Genomic DNA, 23,991 nt, shown 5'->3' with positions numbered 1-23,991 from the left:
GTGCGTTAAGGCGGCGCTCTAGGGCAGCGTGTGTAATCCCGATTTTTCAAATGAAGGATCACTGTTCCTTTGGACAGTTTGATACTAACATACCTTTGCCACTAAAGGTGTATGTTCGTGTTTCCGTGCACTTGTTTACAAAAATATACCACTACGCATGCTTCTTTGAGGGAAGAGGACTGATGGAACAGATGCTATAAAGAGATTACAAATACATATTCTCACTCTTCTTATACCAAATCTACAAGTATCATATGTAATATGTTAAAGTAGAGTCTAAAGGGAACTTTCAGGTGGTCCAGTGGTTAGGAGTTCGCACTTTCACTGCCCAGTACCCTGTTTGATCTCTTGTGGGGGAGTTTAAGATCCCACAAGTTGGGGAAGGTGGGGGCTGGGGTGGGGGGGAGGCTAAGTTAATAAATAAAAGTAAGATCGGCTCCTCAGAGGGGGTACTAGGGGGCTCCTGAGGTTCTGGTTGTGCTGCGTTTCTTATTGTGGGCATGAACACGTTGTTTAAGAAAATCACTGGAGCCAGTTTGGTATGTGAACTTCTCTGAATAGTAAACTTAAAAACTTTTTTTTTTTAATGGAATCCTCTGAATGGAAGTATTTGGGAACCATTGACTTATCAACTCTATGCTGCTGCTGCAGCTGCTGCTAAGTCACGTCAGTCGTGTCCGACTCTGTGTGACCCCACAGACGTCAGCCCACCAGGCTCCTCCGTCCCTGGGATTCTTTAGGCAAGAATACTGGAGTGGGTTGCCATTTCCTTCTCCAATGCGTGAAAGCGAAAAGTGAAAGTGAAGTCGTGTCCGACTCCTTGCGACACCATGGACTGTAGCCCACCACTCCGTCCGTGGGAGTTCCCAGGCAAGAGTACTGGAGTGGGCTGCCATTAACTCTATACGGAATGCCAACTACCGCCGGAAAGAACAGCTTCAGAAGCCATGGCCCCTGTTTTCAGAGTCTCTGGTCTGGTAAAGGAGCTAAAACCCACCTGCTTTACTGATATTGAACCATCTTAGCAAGGTAAGGCAGCACGAACATAGGCTTAAAAAGCAAACGTGACTGCAAAGAAGGGAGGTCTCTACAAGCCCAGATGATCCAAGATGGCATTGGAAAGAAGGTGACATCAAGGTTCAGGCTTGAAATGACAGCTAGGACTTAAGTAGGTGAAGTATAAGAAAGAATTCCAGACTAAGAACATGATAAAAGCAAAGGTCTAGACTCGATGTAGGAAAGCATGGTGTATGCCATGTTGATTCAGATTAATTTTGCTAGAACATAGAAATTTATATTTGGGAATTTGGGAGAATATTTGTTTCCATATTTGAAGCTAAATTGAAAAAGGTACATGTTACCTTGCAACTTATTCAGAATACAACAGGGGACATTTTAAGATTTGCGTATAGGGAATATTTTAGGGGAGCTGATATTTTGGTTGAATTGAGATGGGAAAAAAGGTTTAGAGATGGGGAAATGATTAGTAGCCTATTGTAATAGTTTCACCATAGAATCTTTAAGTCAGAAGCCATCTATGGATAGTAATGGAAAGGAAGGGATGAAAATGAAGAGGGACTATTAAGAAGAAAGATGTAAGTATATTGGAATGTGGCAGTTTCATTCATTTATTCAGCAAATATTTACTGAGTAACCACTATGTGCTAGGTACTGTGCAGATTTAGCAGTGATCAAAATATTCATTTCCATCTCATTTTCTGAATTTAATTTACCTTGTGTTCCTTTATATATAAGCATTGAAATGCAGGACACGGAAATGAATATGGGCTCATATGAGCATCTCTGGACATTTAATTTTTAGGGTTATACTTAATTAGAAGCAAAAATGGAATTTCCATGACAGCCACAGTTAAGAATTGGCCTTCCAATGCAGGGGACACAGGTGTGATCCCTGGTCAGTGAACTAAGATCCCACATACTGTGGGCAACCAAACCCATGTGGGGCAACTAGAGAGCCTGCATGCTGCAACCAAGACTCAGTGCAGCCTTGAAGAAAAAGAAGCAAAAATGCTATCTTACTCAGCAGAAATACTCTTGGTGAAGTTGGCTGATCACAAGAGACTACTTCTAAGGGACTGCTCTACCTAAGGGGTTTTGCTTTCTATAATAAACCTGGTTCTAACAATGACCCTCAAGAAAGTTGACAAAGGATGCTTTTGCATTTTTTTTTTTTTTTGCTTTTGCATTTTTATTTAGAATATATTCTGTGTGACCCTCGGAGAAGGCAATGGCAACCCACTCCAGTGTTCTTCCCTGGAGAATCCCAGGGATGGCGGAGCCTGGTGGGCTGCTGTCTATGGGGTCGCACAGAGTTGGACACGACTGAAGTGATTTAGCAGCTATGTGACCCTATGTTTAGACTCATGTATTATTACTAAAGTAAGATAATCCCATTATTGCTATATTAGAGAACTGTTAGAGTTAATTGTGCCCAAATCTGAATCTGTCACTTACTGTAAGATCACTATTTCTTTCAAGGTCCTTAACACATAGAAATGAAATATATAGTAACTATATAGCAGTAAAATGAAATAGTCCTGGAGGAGAAAGACAGTATTGGATATAGCTTTGCAGAAGTTAAAGAGGGTTGATTCATCTCAAAGACAGATTTCCACAGGTCATCCCTTAAACTTATAAGCATTTTTTGTCTAAGAAAGGAAGAATTTGTCTAGTGGAAGAGATTCAGGCTCTGGTAGAATTCAGGATACCCATGACCTGAATTGCCTCCTCTTACCTACAGAGAAAGCCAGAGTGGCAGTACAGGTACTCCTAAAAGTCGGCCAAATTAAGGGGAGCTCCCAGAAGTCTTTGCTTTAACATTCACTTTTTAAACTATTACAATAATAAACCAGGCAAATTTTAGGAGCACAAGAGGACCACTTAGCATAACCTGCTTATAGAGGGATTTTCTTCTAGAGGCCTCAGGACAAGTTTTCAGCTCAAAAGAAAGCCACTGCTTTCTTATCTGGGCCCCCTCTTAGCCAGTCTGCATACAACTGTGAGCAGTGCAGAGAGGACTGGCTCTCACCCAGACATCTTCTAGTCCAACAACTGAAAGCCTAGCTGTGAGCAGATGATTGCTGTGTGTGCTACATCTCCTAACTTTCTGGTAATCTCCTAATCTGCTCTGGTAGAGTGTTCAGAGTTAGCCACAACAGTAATGGCTCCCATCACACATACCCTTATGCACTGTGACTCTGTCACTCTTCCCAATGAGGTAAAGCTTGTTTCCTCTCCTCTTGAATCTGAACTGGCCTTCTCACTATCTTTGGCCAAGAGAAAGTGGCAGAGATGATATTCTTTGAGTTTCAGATTCTAGGCCTTAAGAAGCCTTGCAGCTTCTGCTTTTGTCATCTTAGAGACCCAGGCCTTTATGGAAGTCCATTTATCCTAATAGTTAGACCACTTGAAGAGAGAGTGAGGGAGAGGGAAAGGGAGAAGAGAGGGAGAGAGAGAGAGAAATTCTAGAGGCTGAAAGACGTCAAAAAGAGATCCTGGAGAATGAACGACTCTAAGGAGAGAGGTTCCAGCGTTGCAGTCATTCAGCTGAGGGGCCAGAAGTGAGTGAGGCCATCTTGGATCCTCCAACCTAAATTGAAGCTGCTGTGAGAGCTCAGCCCTGATCACCTGGAACACAGACAAGCCTTCCTAGCTGAAGCCTGTTCAGACCCATGGACTCACAAGCTAATACATAATTATTTGCAAGACCCTAAGTTTTGGATGGTTTGTTACATAGCAATGGGTTACTGAAACATCCACAGTATTGACCAAATACTACACTTCTTAACTGGATCTTTGGTCAAATGTTTTCTTTCTTCAGTTTTGTCCTTACTCAGACTTTAAAATTATATAATCAAAAGCATAATGTCCATTGGGGTTAGTAAATCTGTTGTTAAACATTAAGAAAGGAAATGTATAGGGAAGTCAAAGTTGGGTCTGAGAGAGTCATGTGAGTGAAGTCTCTTCTGGGAATCAGGAGATAGATGTTTACTAAGAAGTTCCAGGGACAGTAAACCAGAATCCTAGTAGAAATTGTGAGAGATGAAAATGTGCCAATAGAATTGAGACCTTTTTGAGGGGTGACACAGGTTGAAATCTGGGAGAAGCTGATGCTGAGGCAAAGTCAGGAGTGCAAAAGTTTTATTGGGAAGTAACACTTGTTAAAAAAAAAAAAAAGAAGAAGTGGGGAGGAGGGATGAAGAAAGTGGGATTGGGTTGGGAGAGCTGTCCAAAGCTATCAGTGCTGCAGCTGTGATAGTTGCTGCCAGGCCACTGGGGAGTCCCATGGTAAGAACTGTTCATTAGTCCCATGTTCCCTGGCAATGGCTAAGCTCTATACCACCCACCACCTTGCTTAGTCTTTGACCAGGGGCTGGACAAGAGGACAACTGGAGGCTGTCCAGCCTTCTTTTTTTTATCACTCCGTGAAGCTTGTGGGATTTTAGTTCCTTCAACCAGATATCAAACCTGACCCTTGGCAGTGAGAGCGCAGAGTTCTAACCAGTGGACTGCCGTGGAATTCTCTAACCAGGTTTCTCGGAGCTAGGTAGCCAGTTCTTTCTTGAAGGGACATCTTGGAAGTAGCACATAATGTGTTTCTGCCAAAGGGGACTTGATGTACCTTATATAGGTTTTTACATGGTAACTCCATTTGTCCAAAGGTCGTCGTATGGATTCGGTTAATTATTTCAGCATGGTTATTATGAAAGCTGTATGTCCCCTCCCCTTTCTCTATCTTTGTATCATCAGTTAGTCATTTCCCTTTCTGGAATCCCACAGGCCACTGTGTCTTAGCACAGTATTTACTACCACCATATAAAAATATGTTTTTCCTCTTCTTTGACTGGGCTCCCTTCAAGGCAGAAGTATGTCTTCTTTACCTTTGTACCTACCCAGCACTTGGTCTCTGAAACTTGAGGTCTCTGAAATCCTCAAAATTGAACTGAATGAATGAGCTAAGAAACTGTCTCTTGCTTCTTATAATAGTCATCTGTTTATCCATCTAGTTTGAACTGAATCCATGGTGCATATTTCAGGTAAAGTGTTTTGCAAGCTGCATTTATTTACATATTCACTGCAGCAGGTTAGAGTTAATTCACTTTCCAAAGAAATGACCAAATGAGAATTGAGAGTAAGAAAGGGTAGGGTTGAGGATGGGGATTGGAGTGGGCTTTGAGGAGGCTCTAAGAGAATAAGAAGATAGAAAAGAAATAAAAGCTGTCAGAAGTCAACAAAAGAAGAAAAAGCAGGCGAGGAAAAGAATGAAAAGTAGATAGAAGGGAAAATAAAGTAGAGCTATGGAGGAGGACGATGGGGAGTCAGGCTCAGGGCTGACCTGCCCAAGGAAGTATCCATTAGTAGAAGCCTCACTGACAGCTGTTATCATAATGGGAACTGGCATCTAAAGAGAGGGCAAGTCTAGTTTAATTAGTTAAATGGCATTATCTATGTCCAATGGGGTTGGGGAGGTAAAGGGAATAGAAGGATTGGTGACCCACCTCCTTCCATAGGCTGAAAGGAAAAACAGATTTATAAAGCTTTGGTAGGGAATTAAAGAGACAGGAGCTGTTTCTCCCCCAGCCTGTTTCACAAGATTGTTATGTCCTATTCACTAGTACCTTTAAAGGGGAATGGGTACCACTCCAGGAGGCAATTGTAACCAAACCTCCGTTCACGAACAGATTTACTCACCTCTTCCCTTCAGTCTTCCAGCCAGCCTCACTTTAGAAGTCCAGTGATAGAACCGGAAGCAAGTACCACCCCTGAAGGTAGTAGCAGTGAAACTAGTTTCTGCTGACATGGGTTCTTCACCCACTTCTGATTGGTTACATGTCTTCAGGCAAATCATTTTACCAGTCCTATCCCTTTAGCAGATAGTTTCAGTGATACAATCTTACAAAAGCAAAAATTTAAAAAAAAAATTTTTTTTCCAGAGAATGTTTTCTTTAGGGAAGCAAGGTCTAAGAGTCAAATCTGAACCTTACCATGTTGTGGAGACAAAACAAAAAAGAAAAAAAAAAATACACACACACACACACACCCATCCCCAATGTACTTCCTCTGCTAAAAATTCTCCTTTATATTACCTTGTTGGTAGAAATTATTAGGGTTGAATTATTTTTTTAAGTTGTTTATAACATTAGACCAAGGATCATAAAGATGAATTCACCTTCGTTCTGCAGATTAACTGATGTCAGCTAGTCTGACTTAGGTTTCAGGAAAGACTGATAGACAGCATTCAAACTCCAAACAAAACAAAATGCAAAAGTCTGGTGGTGGAAGCATCTAGGCAAAGAGAAAACCTGGACAATGGCTGTAAACAGTGAGCAAATCCTCTACTTTTTGAGAACACAAACACCATTTCAACAAGGAAATTACATTCAGTGGAGGTTGTTTTAGGACAAGGCTGAGCAAATTAAATACTTCACCACCATATGTTCAGCTTTGGCAGGAGAGGTAGGTGGTAAGGGAATCTCAATGTTAGGGAATGCCCATATCACACCCCAGCTGGCTAGTCATGAAATAAGGAGAAACACACAAATATTTGGTTAAAACACCTTTAATGAAAAGGGAAAGACACTAGTATCTCCCTTGTCTGCTCTTCACATTTGACTATGTTAGGAAACTCTGGAGCCTACACCTTTGGAGGAGGAGCCATCACTCAAGTCAGTCAATAGCAGAACCTTCACCCCCTCCTCCTCAGAACTCCTGTTCCAGATGATCCTATGTTAAGAGTAAATACTACATCTCATTACAAGACAGAGAGGCAAGGAGGACAGCACCTGGGGCTCCTCTCCCAAAGTCTGGGACTCTGAACCAGACAGTGGCAAAGACACAAACCCAGGTCCATGGACAGGCAAAACGGGGAGGAAGTGGACCTTAAGAGAGGAAGACAAGGAAAATACAAGGGGCTAGGGAATAAAGGAGGGAGTTATCTAAAACTAGAAGCACACTAGTGCTAGCAAACCCCCCTGATCCATGGTGCACTGTAGCACACAAAAGTCACCATGAGTCCAAAAGAACATTCATGAGACCCATCGACCCATCCAATTAAGAATTTGAGGTCGCCTCCTTTACATCTTGCCCCTTTATTAATCATATAGGTTTGCAGCAAGCCTTATGCTTTACAACACTCAACTCTCCATTAGTCCTTCAACTACCCTCATCAACAATGCTTGCAAAAGATATGAACTTCATATTTCCTTCTCCCAAATAGCCATCCCATGGGAGACCTCTCAGCAAGAAATCCACTTGTTTCCTAACTGTGAGAGGCAAAGATGAAGGATATGAGAAGCTCAAAATATCTTGGCATATTAACCAGCCAACACCTTTGCCTTAATGTGACTAAGACACAAGTGCCTTACTAGCAGGAATCCTGTGCCTTTCATCTCTCCCTACCCCTTGGGGCTGGGCCACGAGAGACAGATATTGTTGCATTTTCATTGTTGGCACACAGAAGGAGAAGGAATGTACAATCTGCTACTTCTCTTCTATGATGGGCTTCCCAGGCACTGTCTTGGATGCAAGAAGCCAAAAGAGGAAAAGGGGAGCTCTCTTCTTGGTTTCTCTGGATCCCACTCCTGGAGGCAACTTCCCAGCCTCAGTTCCTGGGCCAAACAGCACTGGTGGTGCAGGGCCTGAAGGGGTGGTGGAGATGGAGATGGAACTGGAAGTCTGGGGCTTGGCAGGCAGGTCACTTGACAGGAAGGTTGTGTCCTGGTTCCAAAGAGACAGTGGGCCCACCCTCACCAGCTGGGAAGGAATGCCCTGGGACAAGAAGTCATGAAGGTTGACCTGGTAACCAGAGAGGAGTGGCCCTAGGCCCTCCAGGGACAGATGCTGCCCCCTTCGGGGTGGACTGTAATTCCATATGTGGGTGCTCAGGTGCACCTGCCAAAGGGAAGGGAGAGGAGAGGGAAGAAGGGTCATTCTCAGGGAAGCTGGAAAGGGTTCTTCTTGGGAATGTAAAAGCTGTAGTGAATCTATTTTCCTCAGGTACAATGAATGAAGAGGGAAGAAAAGTTTCTCAGGGGGCAACTGCCGTGAGCACAGCGATTTCGAAACTCGGGGATTAGAGAAAAGTCATTAGGGACATCTAAGAACTCAGAGAAACAGACAAGTAAAGGCTCATAGATCTGGGAGGTCCTTCTACAGAGCTCTCACTTCCTGCTCCTTGGGTCAAGGGGCAGCAGGTACAGAAAAACTGGCTCATGGGATGGTGGGGTCATCTTTTCGGGGAAAGGGAGAGAGCCCTGGGGAAGTGATAGAGGGTGTGCAGCCTGGGACCAAGGAAAGAGCAGCAATATTCTGAGGGCCATGGGGGGCAAAGGGCTGTACCTGGTGGTGGGCCAGCAGCATGTGCTTCTTGAGGGTAGCCCGCTCGAGAAAGCCCTGCCTGCAGAAAACACAAGTGAAGAGCAGCCCCTCCTTGGGGTGGGTTTTCTGATGCTCTTCCAGAGCTGCCTGGGTGGGAAAGGTCTGGCCACACACCTCACAGGCCTTTCGGCCACTGCTCTCCCCGGGCTCCTTTCTCATCACTTCCTGCAGGCTCAGCTCCTCCACCAAGGGGGTGCCCCCGCCTTCCCCTTCAAGGGCCAGCACTGACCCTGGGCTGGAGCTCCTCTCCGGTTTTCCCCCCTCTTCCGAGCCTCCGGCAGCATCACTGCCTCCCTGCTCCATTGGCTGCGTCTGGTCCAGGCTGTCAGGCGGTGGTGGTGGCAGCTGACAAGGCTGTTGAATGGTCTTCTCATTAGCGTCCATCTCCTTCCCGGCTGTGGCCACTGCCGCCACAGTCCCCACTTCCTCCTCCGTGCCAGAGGCCTCTTCTGAATCACCTCGCACGGATATCGCCTTCTCACCTCCACTTTCAGAGCCTCTTCCGGCCAGGGAATCTTCATCGGTCACATCTTCTTCCTCTTCTTCGTCCTCTTCCTCTTCTTCAGACAACTCCTCTGGGGATGGCTGCTGGGATGGCTGCTGGGGGAAACCCCCTGCTCCGGAGACTGTCGATTGCTCAGAGCCATTCTCCTGGGCAGCTCCCCCTGCTTCAGAGAGTGCAGTGCCACCATTGGGGATCTGGCCCCCCAGGTGCATCCGAACATGCTGCTGCAGAGTAACAGCGTTGGTGAACTTTTTCTGGCAAATGGGGCAGGAGTTCTGGGCCCGGGCAGCTGGACTAGCCTTATGGCCCACGAAATGTGCACGCAGATTGCCCCGGGTAGAGAAAGCTCTGCCACACACTTTGCATTTGAAGGGCCGCTCACCTCCATGCTGGCCATAATGCAGGCGCAGTGCCCGAGGACAGCTCAGCACCCGGAGACAGATGACGCACTGGTTGGGTCCAGATGAGGCTGATGATGAAGCTGCAGGAGCAGAGGTGGTGGGGGCACCCGAGGCAGTAGAGGCCACTGCCACAGCTCCTTGACGGTCAATCTTCTCTACCAGCTGCTGCAGCTTGGAGGTCTCAGAGGGCGAAGCCCCCAAGGGCTCCAGCACATAAGGGAAGGGAAAGCTACCAGTGGACTTCAAGTGGTTGGTAAGCAGGGCCCAGCTGGGTAGCGATGTCACCAGCTTACTTAGCTGCATGCGGGTTGCTGCGCCACTTTCTGCCACCCCGGCCATGGCTGAGCCCTCACTCCCCGGCGGGGTGTTTTCATCCGCTTTATTCTTTGGCTCTACCGCTTTCATGAGCACGAACTTATTGAAAGCGGGAAGCGCAGGGGCCGTAGTGGTGCCTGCGCCGGTGGAGAGCAGCGTGAGGCTCTCTGTGGCACTGAGGGCGGCGGTGGAGGCCACCAGAGGCTTGCGTTCCACACCCCCGCCCGGCACAGCTGCCTCCTCCTCGGCCTTCTCTGGCGGCACCGACATACCATAGGGCAGGCCGCTGCTGGTGATAACGTAGTCTAGGTGCTCTGGCACGGGGTGAGGGTTCATCTGCACATGTGGGTACTTCTCCCGATGCCGGTGGAAATGCACTTTGAGGTTGCCTCGCGTGGTAAAGCGGTTGCCACACACATTACACTTATAGGGTCTCTCGCCTGTGTGGGAACGCAGGTGGATCTGCAGGGCACTGTCACTACCAAATACTTTGGCGCAGAAGCGGCATTTGTGCCTCCCACCGGGCTTCTCCAAGGGGCCCATCACTTCCCCATAACTCAACTCTCCACCTCCATTCTTTGGCTTCAGGAGCCCCGGGGAGGCAGCAGCCTCGAGACCCCGGGCTGCCCCAAGACACTGCGCTGCCAGGAGTCCCGTGGTGCCTGGGAATGCCAGGTGAGGCGAGGCGATCAGCTGATCCGTGCTGCCCGACAGGGCCGGGGTGGAGGCAGGGGTGGGTTTGTGGCTTCGCCCAACCGCACCAGCAGAAAAAGGGTGCTGTGATCCCAGGGGGTGGTAAAGGTGGAAGAAAGCCTGCTTGGGTGCTTCTGCCCCTGAGGAGGAGGTGGAGGAAGGTGCCAGTGTCTTGCCAGTTTGGACAGGCTTGATGGGGCTGAAGAGGGGAAGCAGGGGCTTGGTGGAGGAGGCAGTCCCTGTCCCAGGTAGCTCTGAGGGACTGGAAGGGGTGCCCACTGTCTGACCTAAGGAGCCAAGCAGCAGCACCTGCCGGCAGATTTGCTCCGTCATCTGCATCTGATGAATCTGGCGCTGCTGCAGCACCCGGAGTTCTTCCAAGATCAGAGGGATGTTCAAGTGGCCACTGCCTACCCCTGGGGGGGGAGGAGGAGGAGGCGGAGGAGGAGGGGGTGCAGGGGTGGACTCCGGCGGTAATGGAGTTGCTCCCAGCTTGGGGCTGGCCAAGATCAGGCCCCCACCTCCCCCAGCTGCTGTACCTGTGGCAGCAATGAGGAAGTGCCCGGAAGACTCCTCTCCCCTCCGCTCTGCGCCCCAGGTGGGATCTGTGGGTACAGAGGACGCGCAGTCCGAGGGGTTGCTTTGCTCGGCCTCCATGACCTGCGGACTGCTGCGGCCCTCAGGCCGGGGTTCGCAAGAGGTCGAAGAGTTGTTGGGGTTCTCCTGGCCTCCAATTATCACCATTACAGGGGGATCAGTAGAACATGCATTCTGGTGGGCGAGGAATTCAGTTGGGTCAGTGAACTGTGCGCAGCACTTGGCACAGACTTGGGGGTGGTCGTCCTCGCTCACATCACCTGGGGGAGAACACAAGGAGAGACCGTGGGTGGCGCGGTTGGGATGGGTATACACAGGCTGTAATTAACAACAAGCCCAGTAACCGCTAGTGGGGGTGGGGAGATGAGCTCACCATCCGGCCGTGCAGAAGGCTAGAGCTCAGGGCTGACCCGCCTGGACGCGACACGCCAGCACTGGGGGCCAGGAAGGAGAGGAGCGGGCATGCACAAGCTACTGTCCCCCTTCCATTCCCCCGCACCCCGGGTCACCGGCGGGCGGAAGGACTAGCTTGGAGGACCGGGTCCTGGGCGGAGAATCGTGCGTTTTCTCTCGTCCACAGAAAGTCCTTCCCCCCTCGCCCCGCGCGCCCCCTCCACCCCTACCCCTGCCGGGCCCTACCGCACCTCCAAGCTCCGCCGGCTCCCCGCAGGGCCCCCCGAGACGAGAGCTCCTCCCGGCTTCGTGCGCCATGGTTGAGCGGGAGGTGCAGGGCCGGGTGGAGTGGGAGACAATGGGTATCCGGATTGGGGGAGGCGGCAGTGGCCGCCCGGGCTGCAGCAGCCTCTGCACCCAGCGGCCCAGACTGCAGAGATGGAGATCGGCGGCGGGGGCAGGGCGCAGCGGAGGAGGGGGAGGGGAGCGAGGAGACGCGCAGGAGGGGAGGAGCTGGAGCCCGAAAGCTGGGAGAGGGGAGATGGGGGAGGAGCTGCTGGGGAGGGGAGTCTGTGGGGAGGAGCTGCTGGGGAGGGAGGCGGGAGCTGGGGAGGAGAGGGGGGCGGGGGATGGGTGTATGGGGGCGGGAGCCCAGAGCACAGGAGGGTTTCCGGTAGGCTCCGTGACAGGTGCTGTGGGGCCTGGTGGGGGTCCACCTATCCTGGCCCTCTGCTAGCTCCCCCCTTCTCCAGATGTCTGCCCAGACCGGTCCGCCCACCTCCCCAGCAAGCTCAAGGGGGCACAGTAGGAAACACAGCTTTGCTCAATAGAGCAGAGCGATAGGCTTCTCTTATTTTCCTTCGGATAAAGGATCTGCTGAGCCTGGAAAACGTGGACTCCAGAGAGGGTGGTCTGAGGGCCAGAGAGGGAAGGGGGGGGGTCCCCAGAAAATCCACCCCTTATCTACACATATTCACACCGCCCCTTCAAATGCCCCAAGTTTCGTCCTGTTTTCTTCACCTCCATTCCCACCCTACCCCCACGCCCCCTCCACAAAAGAAGCGTCTCAGGGTGGGAGGCTGCGAGGTAGAATTTCCAAGGAAGTCGATTCAGCACTCCTCTGCGGAACACTAAGCCCCTTTACTCCCCGCCCCTCCTCCCCCCGAATAATAGCTGAATGCAAGTTACTCCACGGATCACCCGGCCCACACCTCATTTATAGAGTTCATGCTTATTTAAGGAGCCATCTCCTATTTAGTTTCCTCTTCTCTACCCTTCTTCCGTTGTCCTTCTCTGGCAACGCAGACACTATTAAGGACGTGTGGTTTGGGGGAGATGCTAGCCTGCAGCGGCCCACCTAGCTCTAACCTGGGGGGAAGGGAACTCCTCCCGAAACAATGGGGAAAATGCAGTAGGAGGGAGCTACCAGGCAGCCTCTCGAGGCCTAAAGCCCCTTTTAGCCCCAGGCTGGGTTGAATGCCTAGAAATGATTTAACACCTGCTCACCGCACAGAGGTGGCCTCCTATTCAGAGAGAGGATTAAGGGGGTAAGATGCCTCCTGGACCAGGTACTCTGCATTCCCTTCCTACCTTGAAATGAGCCTTAATGGCTTTCCCACTTCTTTAAAAGAGCTTATCTTACTTACAGAAGGTGACAACAAGTCCTTAGTTCTGTGGTTTGCCTGGGCATCAGTAAATCCACCTTGTTCTAATCCCAGTTCCGTTCTTGCCTGGCTGGTAAATTGAGGCGTGGTGGGCGGTCATACCATGACTACACTGCCATTTCTTTTTTTGTCAAGTGGTAATACTGTAACTATGCTGGCTTCATCAGAGAAAAATAGTGGGGATAAAATAATATGTATATAAAGGACTTCAAATTTTAGGAGGAGTCCCAAATATTGTGAATTAAAGAACTTATATTTCAGTGGCAAAAAAACCAAAATAAGCTAAAATACATATATATTCAAATTAGGTCTGTTTTCATGTTGCCTATTAATTTCTTTTTATTTATTTATTTTTGGCCAAGCTGTACGGCTTACTCAGGATCTTAGTTCCCTGAATCCAGGTCCTTGGTAGCATATGTGTGGCATCCTAACTACTGAACTGCCAGGGAATTAGCAATTTTATTCATTTCTGAGGCTAATATCATTGGCATATGTTAAGAGTAGGAAGTCTTCTGGGATGGGAGCTGTAATATTATGTTAGTATAATGCAATATTAATATTAGGCTTTCCAGGTGGCACAGGTGGTAAAGAATCCATCTGCCAATGCAGGAGAGACAAGAGACACGGGTTTAATTCTTGGGTTGGGGGCAATTTCCTGGAGTAGGAAAAGGCAACCCACTCCATTATTCTTGCCTGGAAAATTCCATGGACAGAGGAGCCTGGCAGGCTACAGTCCATGGGGTTGCAAAGAGTTGGACACAACTGAACACACACACTGAGTTGTATATAATATAGACATAGTTGAATATTAATATTAGTGTAATATAATATTAATAATGTCCACTTTCATTGAAAACATTGTACTGAATTGTTTTGAAACTTCAGATAAACACAAGGGTCTTGACACTGTGGACAATGGCCCTAAAACAGAGGAGCTCCAGGCTTATAGAACTGCCTAGGGAGGGAGAGGGGATTCTATGTCAATTATGGTTAAGTCACGAGTTAACTGCAATGTTGTTTATTTTTACAGATAAGGAAGTTGAAGCTTGGAGAGGTTAAGTGACTTTTCCAAGTTCACACAGTAATTCAGTGCAACAAGCATTCAGAATTTTGACTCCTGTCCAATACTTTCCCAAGCACATCAACATTGTGTAGCTTCCCTAAGCTAGAGAAAGGGCCCTGTGTGGTTCCCACCTGCCATTTGCTCTGTGGCCTCAGTGAGAGAGAAGGAATCGGATGGACGCTTTCTACTGAGCATTTGTTAGTTAGCATTGAACGTTTGATATCAAGTTGCTGTTTTGTCAAGTCTTCCAACAAGAAAAGAAATCCTTTTCTTTTCATCTTCTCCTGGGAAACACTGTCCCCTTTCTTGCTCTTCAATGAAACTTGCTTTCTGATTCGTAATTTGATCTGCACTCTTCTTAAAGGTAAATTCAGTCCCTGTTGAAAGGTGATGGATCAACAGCCACCTGTAAGAGAAGCCCTCTATTTTTCAGCACTTTGCACTCACTGCCTATCCTGAAAAGGGGGGTGGGATTCTTAGGCAGACACGAATGAAGTCATAAACACAGGGCTAAACAAACCCAGTAATGGTGTCCCTAGATAGTAGATAAGGTGAAGTAAGCTATCCTGGGTCACATGCAAAGTCTGGGATGGACACAGGACTGAGACCTGGATATGCTGCTTTAAATTTATAAAGAGCTAAAATGACAAGGAAGAATGAAATCAGGTGACTCTAAATCTGGTGGCTCATCAAACTTGGGAAAGGATGGCTCGGAAAACAGAAAAATCAGTGGGTAGCAGGTAGACTTGAACAGAAGTTCTCAAACTTTGCTGCCCATTAGAATTACTGGAAGAGCTTTAAAAAATCCCAGTGGCCACGCTGTGTGTGCATGCATGCTAAGTCTGACGCTTTGTGAAGATATGAACTGTAGCCTGTCAGGCTCCTCTGTCCATGTGAATCGCCAAGCAAGAATACAGGGTAGCCATTTCCTACTCCAGGGAATCTTCTGGGCCCAGGGATCGAACCAGCATCTCTTAGGTCTCCTGCATTGGCTGGGGGGATCTTTACCACTAGAGCCACCTGGGAAGCCTGGCCAGGGTGGGTCTAGGCATCAATGTTTGTAATGCTCCTCAAGTGATTCCAATGTACAGCCAAGGAGGAGATCCATAGTGTGTATCAGAGAAGTGCCTTGCCCATCACAGGGTGGAAGGCCACCCTGCTTCTCACAAGTCTTCAAAGTGTTAAAGTAGAAAGTGATGACTCTTTTGTGACCCCATAGACAGTAGCCTGCCAGGTTCCTCTGTTCATGAGATTTCACAGGCAAGAATACTGGAGTGGGTTGCCCTTTCCTTCTCCAAGGGATCTTCCCGACCCAGGGATCAAATCAGTTTCTCCTGCATTGCTGGAGAATTCTTTACTGCTGAGCCACCGGGGAAGGTCACAAATCTTACCTGTGCTCAACTTTACCAAAATTAGGACATAAGTAAAACGAGTTGCTCAATGCAAAATAAAATCTGCCTGTCGGGTTCTCTCTCTACTCTGACCACAGGTACATTTTGACTCTCTTGTACCCTGCTTCCATGAACAGAAATTGACATGATATACACCCGACTATGAGTTTAAGTGACTGTATGTGCATCTTGAGCCATACTTCTAATTGTAAAATGAAAGGCTTTGTTGTACACAGAGTTCAGGCTCCATCTAATCATTAAAGAAATGAGCATACTATGTAAGCCCTGCCTAAACTTACTGTTAATGTTGGACCAAGACCAATTGATAGTGTCCCCAATTATGAGTTGATTCTGTAATTGCTGCTATAGAGGATTTCTAAGGGAGAATAAATGATCTTCTCTTCCTCACTCCTCTCTCCTAAATGCACCCACATACCCTTCTGTCACTCACACCTAGTAAGTGTACTCTTGACCTGTGCAACGCAGTGGACAAACAGGCACAGGTACATCTTGTGCTAAGTGAGAAAAATATATGTTTCCAGAATAAGAATATCTTAGATCAAATACACCAAAAAAAGGGTTTTATTAAAACAGGCATTTTTCTGATATCAAAGGACTCGGCACTTAACATGGAATTCATACTGTTTTGAAGCTGGAAGTGACTTTAGAGAGCTGACCTCTCACTGAGCACAGTGATTGAGAATGTCAGCTCTGAATCAGATCTCAGTTAAAGTGCCAGCACTTTCTAATCTTTGTGACCTTGGGGAAAGTTTCTTAATTTCCCTAAGGCTTGGATTTCTTTTTAAAATGGGGGTACAGCAACAAAAAGGTATGAAATTCTTATGCAGTGCTACAACACAGATGAGACTTGAAAACAGTATGCTGAGTGAAATAAGCCAGATGGAAATAAGCCACTCAAATGGACACATATTGTATGGTTTCATTATGTGAGATCCCTAGAATTGGTAAATTCACAGAGACAGAAAGTCGAATGGTGATTTTCTGGGGCTGGTGGGATTGGGTGAAGCAAATGGGGAGTTATTATTTAAAGGGTATACAGTTTCAGTTTGGCAAGATGAAAGAGCTCTGAGATGGATGGTAGTGATGGTCACACAGAATTGTGAATATACTTAATGCCACTGAATTGTATGCTTAAAAATGACAAATTTTGTTTTGTATATTTCACCATAAATTAAAGTCATTTTAATGGAGGTAATAATAGCAGAGAAATAAACAAAAGGAAATATACAAAGGGCATAGCATAGTACCTGACAAATAGTAAATGCTCTGCAAATATTAGCAATGAGTATTATTCTGTAAAGACTAAAAGCTGAAACCCTGGGAGAAGGCTGGACTTGTCCAAGGTCACAAAACTTCCAAGTCCAAGCTGGACTGAAAACCAGATTTTCTGTGTCCTTATCCAGTGCTCTATTGTACCCTGCCCGAGTACTTTCTAGCTACTCAGAAATGTTTTCTTTTTGACCCAGGAGTGCCTAGGGCTTAAAGGCTCAGGAATCAATACTCCAAGGGAGGATGCTGTAAAGAGGACAGAACCCTCAAAACTCTATTTTTGCCTACTTTCCCCTTTTGCTGCTCTTGGTATCTGCCAACTGCCATTTCTTCCCCTAGATCTGTTTGGCTGTCGTCCTGGTTTCTCCTTTTCACTAAATATCTGGGTTTCTGATGGTTTCCTTTATTTCCCAGATGCACTAGTTTACATTTTCCCTATTCACATCCCTTATGTTCTCTATTCCAGACTTCTAGACTCTGTAGGGAAGAGAGGAATTTTTTTTGTCTCCAGAGTTTTTAAGTAAATAGACTATTTCCTTCTCATCACTTACGTGCAATTACTATTCTGTTAGGTTTTTGGTGTTCTGGTCAGGGAAGCTGAACAAAAAGAGGGCTGGAAAACAGGTTTTTCAGACTGTGTCTTGGTGATATCTTAGGTCACTGCAGAGATGAAGCTTTTAAAATGTGCAACAAAGGCTCAGCATTTGCTTGTCACATAGGTAAACATTGCTTAAAGGAAGGCAAAGACTCCTGAAAGCCTTAGTGGCACCCTAGCCTACTAAATAAATGTCTGCTGATGGTCATGAGGATGCCCATAGCTCCACAGGTACACCTGTAAAAGGGCACACGTAAGAGCCCCCAAATAAGAGCCCTCCCTATCTAATTTGGGGGCCTGCAGAACAACAACAACAAAAAATGTCCCTGGGGTAGAAGGAGAACTCAGGAGCCTGAAGATAACGTGAGTGACTAGAAACCCTATCTGTACATCTTCTAAGAGCATGAAGGAATTTTAGATTTGATCAAATATTAGCCACCTCATCTTACATATGAGACCCCATTACACCCCAGGTCATGCTAGTAGCCCAAGGATCTTTCACTCTCAGAATTCTGAACAGAAAACCCATCGGCTTTCTTAAGGTTAACTACAGCTTTCTTGCTCCTGACATTTATGTTTTTAACTTTTATGGCTCAAAGGCAAAATTTCAGCTGAAATTCTTTGCTGCCCTTGAGTTCAAGCCTATACTGTTTCTATGGGGACGGCTTTGCAGCAGCATTTCCGTGCCCCCAGGTGTTCACAGCCACAAGTGGGAGCTATAGCTTAAGGGGCTGGAGAGTCCTCTCAGGGCAGTTGTGCAAGAATTCCTAGCCGCCTCCCAGACTCTTCCTCAGCAGTGGTGTAGGGAGTGGGTGAGCTGAGGAAGTGGGGAGACAGGGGAGAGGGGAGGAGAGGAGGACGCCTCTGGGGGGATTCAGTATTGTTCCGCAATCCAACCAGCAGGGGAGCAGGGCTGTAAGGCAACTCGGAGGCTCTGGGGGAAGTCTCCTGTTGAGCAGCAGGAGGAAACATCCGGCCTGCAGCCTCATTAAGGGGGGGCTAATGTGTCCCAGGAGGGAAGGATGCCACCAGCTAGAACCTCTTAATACTGGCACAGTGGGATCCCAGTAAAGCACTGACTTGAAGGGGATGTGTTCTACACAAAAGCCAAAATGTCTGTAGCATGTGGCGCACTGACTTGATCTCAAGTCCTTTTTTTTTTTTTTAACAGCAGGTGAGAAGGTAAGTTTAATCCATGTTTTAGTTTTAAGTACTACAAATACATTATCCTAGAGGTTTCCATGACACATATCTCATAAAGAAATGCTGAAGTTTACCAAGAGTTCCCAGAGCTTTGGTCTTATTTCAGTATTTGCAAGAAGTGCCACTGTACTCACATATAATAATAATACTCACATGTTAAATACTTATTTATGCTAGGGGCTATACCACATGTTTTAAGCACTTATTTATGCTAGTTATTTTTCTAAGTGTACTAACATGTATTAACTCAATAACCTAATGAGGTAGTAGTCAGTATATTCATCCCCATTTTACAGATGAGGAAACAGACATAGAAAAGCAAAGTAAATCGACAAAGGCTGCACAGCTAACCAAGAGGTAGAGTCAGGATTTGAATCCTGAAATTCTGCCTTCAGAATCCTTGTGTTTAATCCTATACCACCTTGTTGGCTGAATCAGCTCTTTGCTAAATAAATAGCTTCTCCCTGAGCCAGAACTTTCAAACTTTCACAGTGTGAAATACATAGCCATACAAGATTATCCAAAACTTGCTCAATCCTAAGAAGTACAGGGATATTTGCAAAGATACAGATTCCCAGACTAGCTCACATCTACCCACAACCAAGCAAGATTGGAAAACCCTAGTTTAGGTGGAGTGTGATTATCATGAAATCAAGGTTTCTTTCCTGATTATGCCTGTTTCTGAGACTTTGAGCAACGTCATTGCTCAGTACCTTAGTTGCTCTGTTGGCTGCCTCTTCCTGGAATGTTATAAGAAGACATGAAAGTTTCCACCCTAATAAAGAAAATCTGTTACATAAATGATAATATCTTCATAAAATGATGTGCATGTATTAACATGCACGTATGTTAACACATACGGTTTCTTTAGTTTGGCTTTCCTTGAAGCACCCACCTAAGCCCCTCATCCAGACCTTTCCTCCAGCCTCCACCCCAGGTGACACAGATACACACTCCAAACCAGGCTGCGTCTGGCCGACATTAGCTCTCTCCCTCTGGGAGCTCCGATCTGTTCTCTGCTCAGCCCAACAATAAGAAACTTTTTTCTCCTCTCCCTCAGGGGAACCTTCACGTTCATCCAATTCATTCCCTTGCAACCCAACTCTCCAGAAAGAAAAGGCTGGGGGTTGGCGCGGGGGTGGGGGGTGGGGGGAGTTGGGAAATCCCACCCCTAAGAGACGGGTCTTCAGGTCTGAGAAGGTTACTTAGCAACGGGCACAAAGACCAGTGAGCAAAGGGGGACCTGGGGAGAAAACTCTTGGGTGGGGAGACAGAGCCAGTTTGAAAACTCCATTTCATCCAAAGAAAAGCAACACGGAAAACAAACAGAATCAACCCTGAGAAAAGCCAAGCGAGGCTTCTCTCCAGCGCAGGTCATCATCTCCTTACTCCGTGCAACTCAACTCTTTCAACCCCCTAGTGACCAAGTCCTCCCCCTGGTTTCGCCCATGGCCCGGGTGCCCTCCCCTGGCCCTGGCCTGACCCACACAGGCTTGGACTCGGCCCCCACCCCCACCCCTCCCCGGCACCCACCGTTCTCAGACGCGCTGGGACCTTCGCAGTCCGAGATTAACTGTTGGGGTTTCCGCTGCTTTCGCCGAGACATTCCCGGGTAGAGAGAGGTGGGACAGGGAGGGACAACGCTCACTTAGTCAGAATCGGGGTGACCTGGTCTGGTCTCCCCCCTGGGTCTGAAGCCAACTGATGCCTCTCCCCCAATGCCAATCACTGTGAAGCAGAGATGTTCTCGCTTCCCAGGGACAGACAGACAGACACACGCGCGCTCTGATTCTCAGTCTCTGACTCTCTCTCAATCTCTGCAAGTCTTTAAAGGGGAGACGCCCCCTTTTTTTTCTTCAGCTTCTTCCCTACGCTTCTGCAGCTCCCATTGTAAAAGCAAAAATCCTAATCTTTCCGCACACTCTTTTCTTTTGTACTGCAGAGGAAAGGATTTAACCCTCTCCTCCCTGCCCGGGTTCCGCGCCTCTCGCTCTGCTGTCTGTTCAGAAAATGTCCCTCGGTTGTTTTTCTAACTCTTCCTCTAAGCTCTTCACAGTGCTTTCTGGTTATTTCATGATTCTGTGCCACCTTGTTGGAAGATGTGACTGCTTCTGGGGTATAAGCTGAAATGAGAACTTTCTGGTATATCCTGATTATAAGGCCAAGATCTCAGTCACTTGCCAGTCAAAAATGAGAAAGGTTGACAAAAATTAAGTAAAAATGATCATTGTATATGTGTAGATCTCTTTAAAATTTATAAGATATTTTCATGTATAGGGCATATTTTGAGAAATACATCTTTGAGGTTAACACAGCCAGTTTTACTACTCCTATTTATAGATGATCCTCTTTCTAGCTGAACCAAAAGGCTCAGGGAGGTTAAGTAACTTGTCCAAGATTGCACAGCTGTGATGTAACAGAAACAACCCTGGAAGCCAGGTGGAACTGACAGTAGTCTAGCATTTTTTTTTCCTCTCTAGCGTTAAAAGGTAAAATATGCCACCAAACTCCTAGCATGTAAAATGAAAATGATTGATCTTAAGGAATCTCATTTAAAATAGCTACAGGGTCAGGGGCTCTTCTGTGTCTTCTACTTCTTTCCAGCTTCCAGAGTTGAAGGGATGCCACCCTTGAGAAAATCATACAGAAGATTTCTGTGGTACTCCAGAGGAGACATTGGCTTCCCTGGTGGGGTGGCTCAAGTGGTAAAGAACCTGTCTGCCAATGCAGGAGACACAGGTAGGATCCCTGTGTCAGGAAGATCCCCTGGAAGAGGAAACGGCAACCTGCTCCAATATTCTTACCAGGATAATTCCATGGACAGAGGAGCCTGGTGGGCTACAGTCCGTGGGATCGCAAAGAGTCTGGCACGACTGAAACGACTGAGCATTCATGCACCACCAGAACAGAAGTTACAAGGAGGCACCTTCAGCTCAGTATAAAGGAACTTTATAAAGTGTGATGGATTCTCCTGTAAATTTGTGAGCTCTTTGTGATATGTTTTCACAGGGACTGAAAACAGTTGTCAAAGATTCTGTGGAAAGAATTTCTTTGTGGATATTAAATTTGATCTTTAAGAACATAGCATTTGGTGTACTTGCCCAGTGGTCCAGTGGTTTAAGACTCTGCACTTTCAGTGCAGGGGATGTAGGTTTGATCCCTGGTCAGGAAACTAAGATGTGGTATGGCCAAACAACAACAACAAAAAATCATCATTAGCAATGAGCCAACCGAGTCTCTCCTGTTCAGATTGCACACTTCAGGGTGATTGATTTATTGTTCTTTAACTTCTGACATTGCTGCTCCTCCCTGAATTTGAGGTGCTAATGTTACTACTTTGCATAGACTATCCAGATATGCCCTGTCTTCTAACTATAATGCCTAGGTCCTCTCTTTTAAACTTATTTATCTTTTACTCTACTGGCTAAGATAAGAGAACATCAGAAACGCCATCTGTTAGGAAAGTGGGAATTATTTTGCCTTTTGGAGTTGAGTGATGTAAATCTGATGGCTGTGTCTTCAGAGAAAAGCAAAGCAAACTCACTAAGTGTTGGGTGCACACTTGAAGTTTCCTTCATTTCTTCCCTTACACAAGTGCAACTTAGTTTGGCAGTAATAAGAAAGGGAAAGAGAAAGACAGATGGTAGGAGGGTTGCTGTGATAAAAGAGGCAGTTACCCCCATCTAAAGAGATTTGGGGAGTACTCTGATCTTTGCTTTGGAGTCCATGGAGTCTCCATTATTTTCCCAGTTTTTTGGGGTCAGGACCTTGAGTGGCTCCCTCATGGGCAGTCCTCAGAACTCTTGCTAACATTGTCTTATTCATCCTATTAACCTCCTTGTGGTAGACAGGTGCAGTTATCACTAGGCTATTGTGGAGGAAATGGGAACACAGGGGCCAGGAAAGTTCTAATTTCTCAGTGGAATAGACTGGGTTTTGTCACTCTATAATTTCACTGTTTCCATCAGGTACTTCCTCTTTGAGGAAAACAAATGAGAGAAGGAACCTAGCATTCTGCTTTCCTTAGGAGTCTGGAGATCTCTAAGGGCACATCTGGGGGCCCAGTATTCATCTCTTTCCTAAGTCTTGTCTGTCTGGTCTTTTCCTACTTTGGTCCACCCTCTTTCTTGCTGTCCTTATTGTGAAAGGAAGGGCTCTTTCCCCTCCTCTCCTTTCTTCCGCCCTCCCCCATTTACCATTTTTTCCTTTTACCTCTCCGCTGTGGCCTCTTGACCTCCCCACAGAGTTACAAAAGTAAAATCCTTGAAGAGATGCTGCTGTGGGAATGTTAATGAGCCTTCCCCACAAAGGGGCAAAGACTTTACTTCACTGAGTTGGAAAAAAGCCCCTTTGAAAAGGGGTTTCTGTGTGTGGTGAAGTGGAGAGGGGAGGGGGAGGAGAGAGAGGGAGGGAGAGGGAGAAAAGAAGGGAGGGAGAGAAAGAGCAAGAGAATGAAAGGAGAGGGAAATGAGAGAGAGAGATTGAGAGAAACTTAGTAGAAGAAGAGAATACGAAAACAGCACGTTTCCTTCTTTAATTGGTGATTTAATTTTTGGAAAATGTTCCATAGTCATTTGACCTTGTAAACTAAGCATTTAAGTTCCCAAAAAGCTCAAGAGGCACTCTTGGCATTGAAGATAATGAAGGATGGGAAAAAAGGACTTACCCTAGCACCCTACCTCCAGTTCCTTCCCCTGTGTGGAAGCCTGAGAGGCTTTGGGGGTGGGGGGCGGGGTGGGAGGATATTTTGGGCAGGAAGTAGTTGGTAGTGAAGATGGACTCTTTATTCTGGCTTTGTGGTTCCTTTTTATCATATTTGCTAATTTTACCAATATTTTCTATTTTGACTTCCCTGTTGACTTAACATTTTTCCTCTCTTAAGGGATAAAATACTGTTGGGTGTTTACATCATGGAGCCAAAGCAGGACTTTGCTCAGGACTCCTACTTTTCAAGCAGGACACTGTATCCTTCATGTGTGAGCACAGGTTGCCTCTGAATTAGTTTAAAGAGATGTTAGGGTACTCTTATTATCAAGAAATATGTCTTTAAAAAGCAAAGATACATTGTTGCTTTTAGAAAAAATTGAAGTATAGTTGAATGTTATTGCTCTTTAAAGAAAGCCAGTCATTATGTTTGACTCTCAGAGATTTTCCTGCACATTGTTGTGTGATATCAGCACAATAGTGCAGTCAAAGAAGCCCAAAACTGTGAGAAACAAAGAGAAGGTGATTGGCATGAGATCCTCCAAGGAAGAGAAAGAAGGCCCAGTCAGGGATGCTAATTCCCAGAGCTCTGTAACTCCTCTGGGTTCACTGTAATCACAGGTAATCACATGGGGAATTTATGCAGAATTCACATTCCTAGCCTCTACCCCTGATCTCCTTAATCAGTCTCTGAGTCTGAAGCCTAAGATTTAAAAATAAACTCTTAAATGATTCTTTTGCAGTTTGAGACAGTTGAGCTCGATTGTTGCTTTTGAAACC

At 46.6% G+C, this 23,991-nt stretch overlaps 1 protein-coding gene across 5 annotated transcripts; it reads right to left on the bottom strand.

Annotated features, from left to right (window-relative positions):
• Positions 1-6,564: 6,564 nt before the first annotated feature.
• SALL2 (spalt like transcription factor 2) lies at positions 6,565-20,377 on the bottom strand. Of its 5 annotated transcripts, none has more exons than XM_070468878.1 (3): positions 20,041-20,377; positions 8,360-11,168; positions 6,565-7,744 (listed from the first exon to the last, which is right to left on the bottom strand). In XM_070468878.1, exons 1-3 carry the CDS (start codon positions 20,111-20,113, stop codon positions 7,501-7,503), a joined length of 3,126 nt encoding a protein of 1,041 aa, XP_070324979.1. In that variant the 5' UTR covers positions 20,114-20,377; the 3' UTR covers positions 6,565-7,500. The 5 variants fall into 5 exon arrangements, with proteins under 5 accessions (XP_070324979.1, XP_070324980.1, XP_020748978.2 ...); XM_070468879.1 differs by lacking the exon at positions 20,041-20,377 and adding an exon at positions 11,553-11,859; XM_020893319.2 differs by lacking the exon at positions 6,565-7,744 and having other exon boundaries at positions 7,948-11,168.
• Between the last annotated feature and the right edge of the window lie 3,614 nt (positions 20,378-23,991).

The sequence above is a fragment of the Odocoileus virginianus genome, chromosome 6, assembly GCF_023699985.2.
Source record: "Odocoileus virginianus isolate 20LAN1187 ecotype Illinois chromosome 6, Ovbor_1.2, whole genome shotgun sequence".
Lineage (NCBI taxonomy): Eukaryota > Metazoa > Chordata > Mammalia > Artiodactyla > Cervidae > Odocoileus > Odocoileus virginianus.
This window is presented reverse-complemented; position numbering and strand designations above follow the sequence as displayed.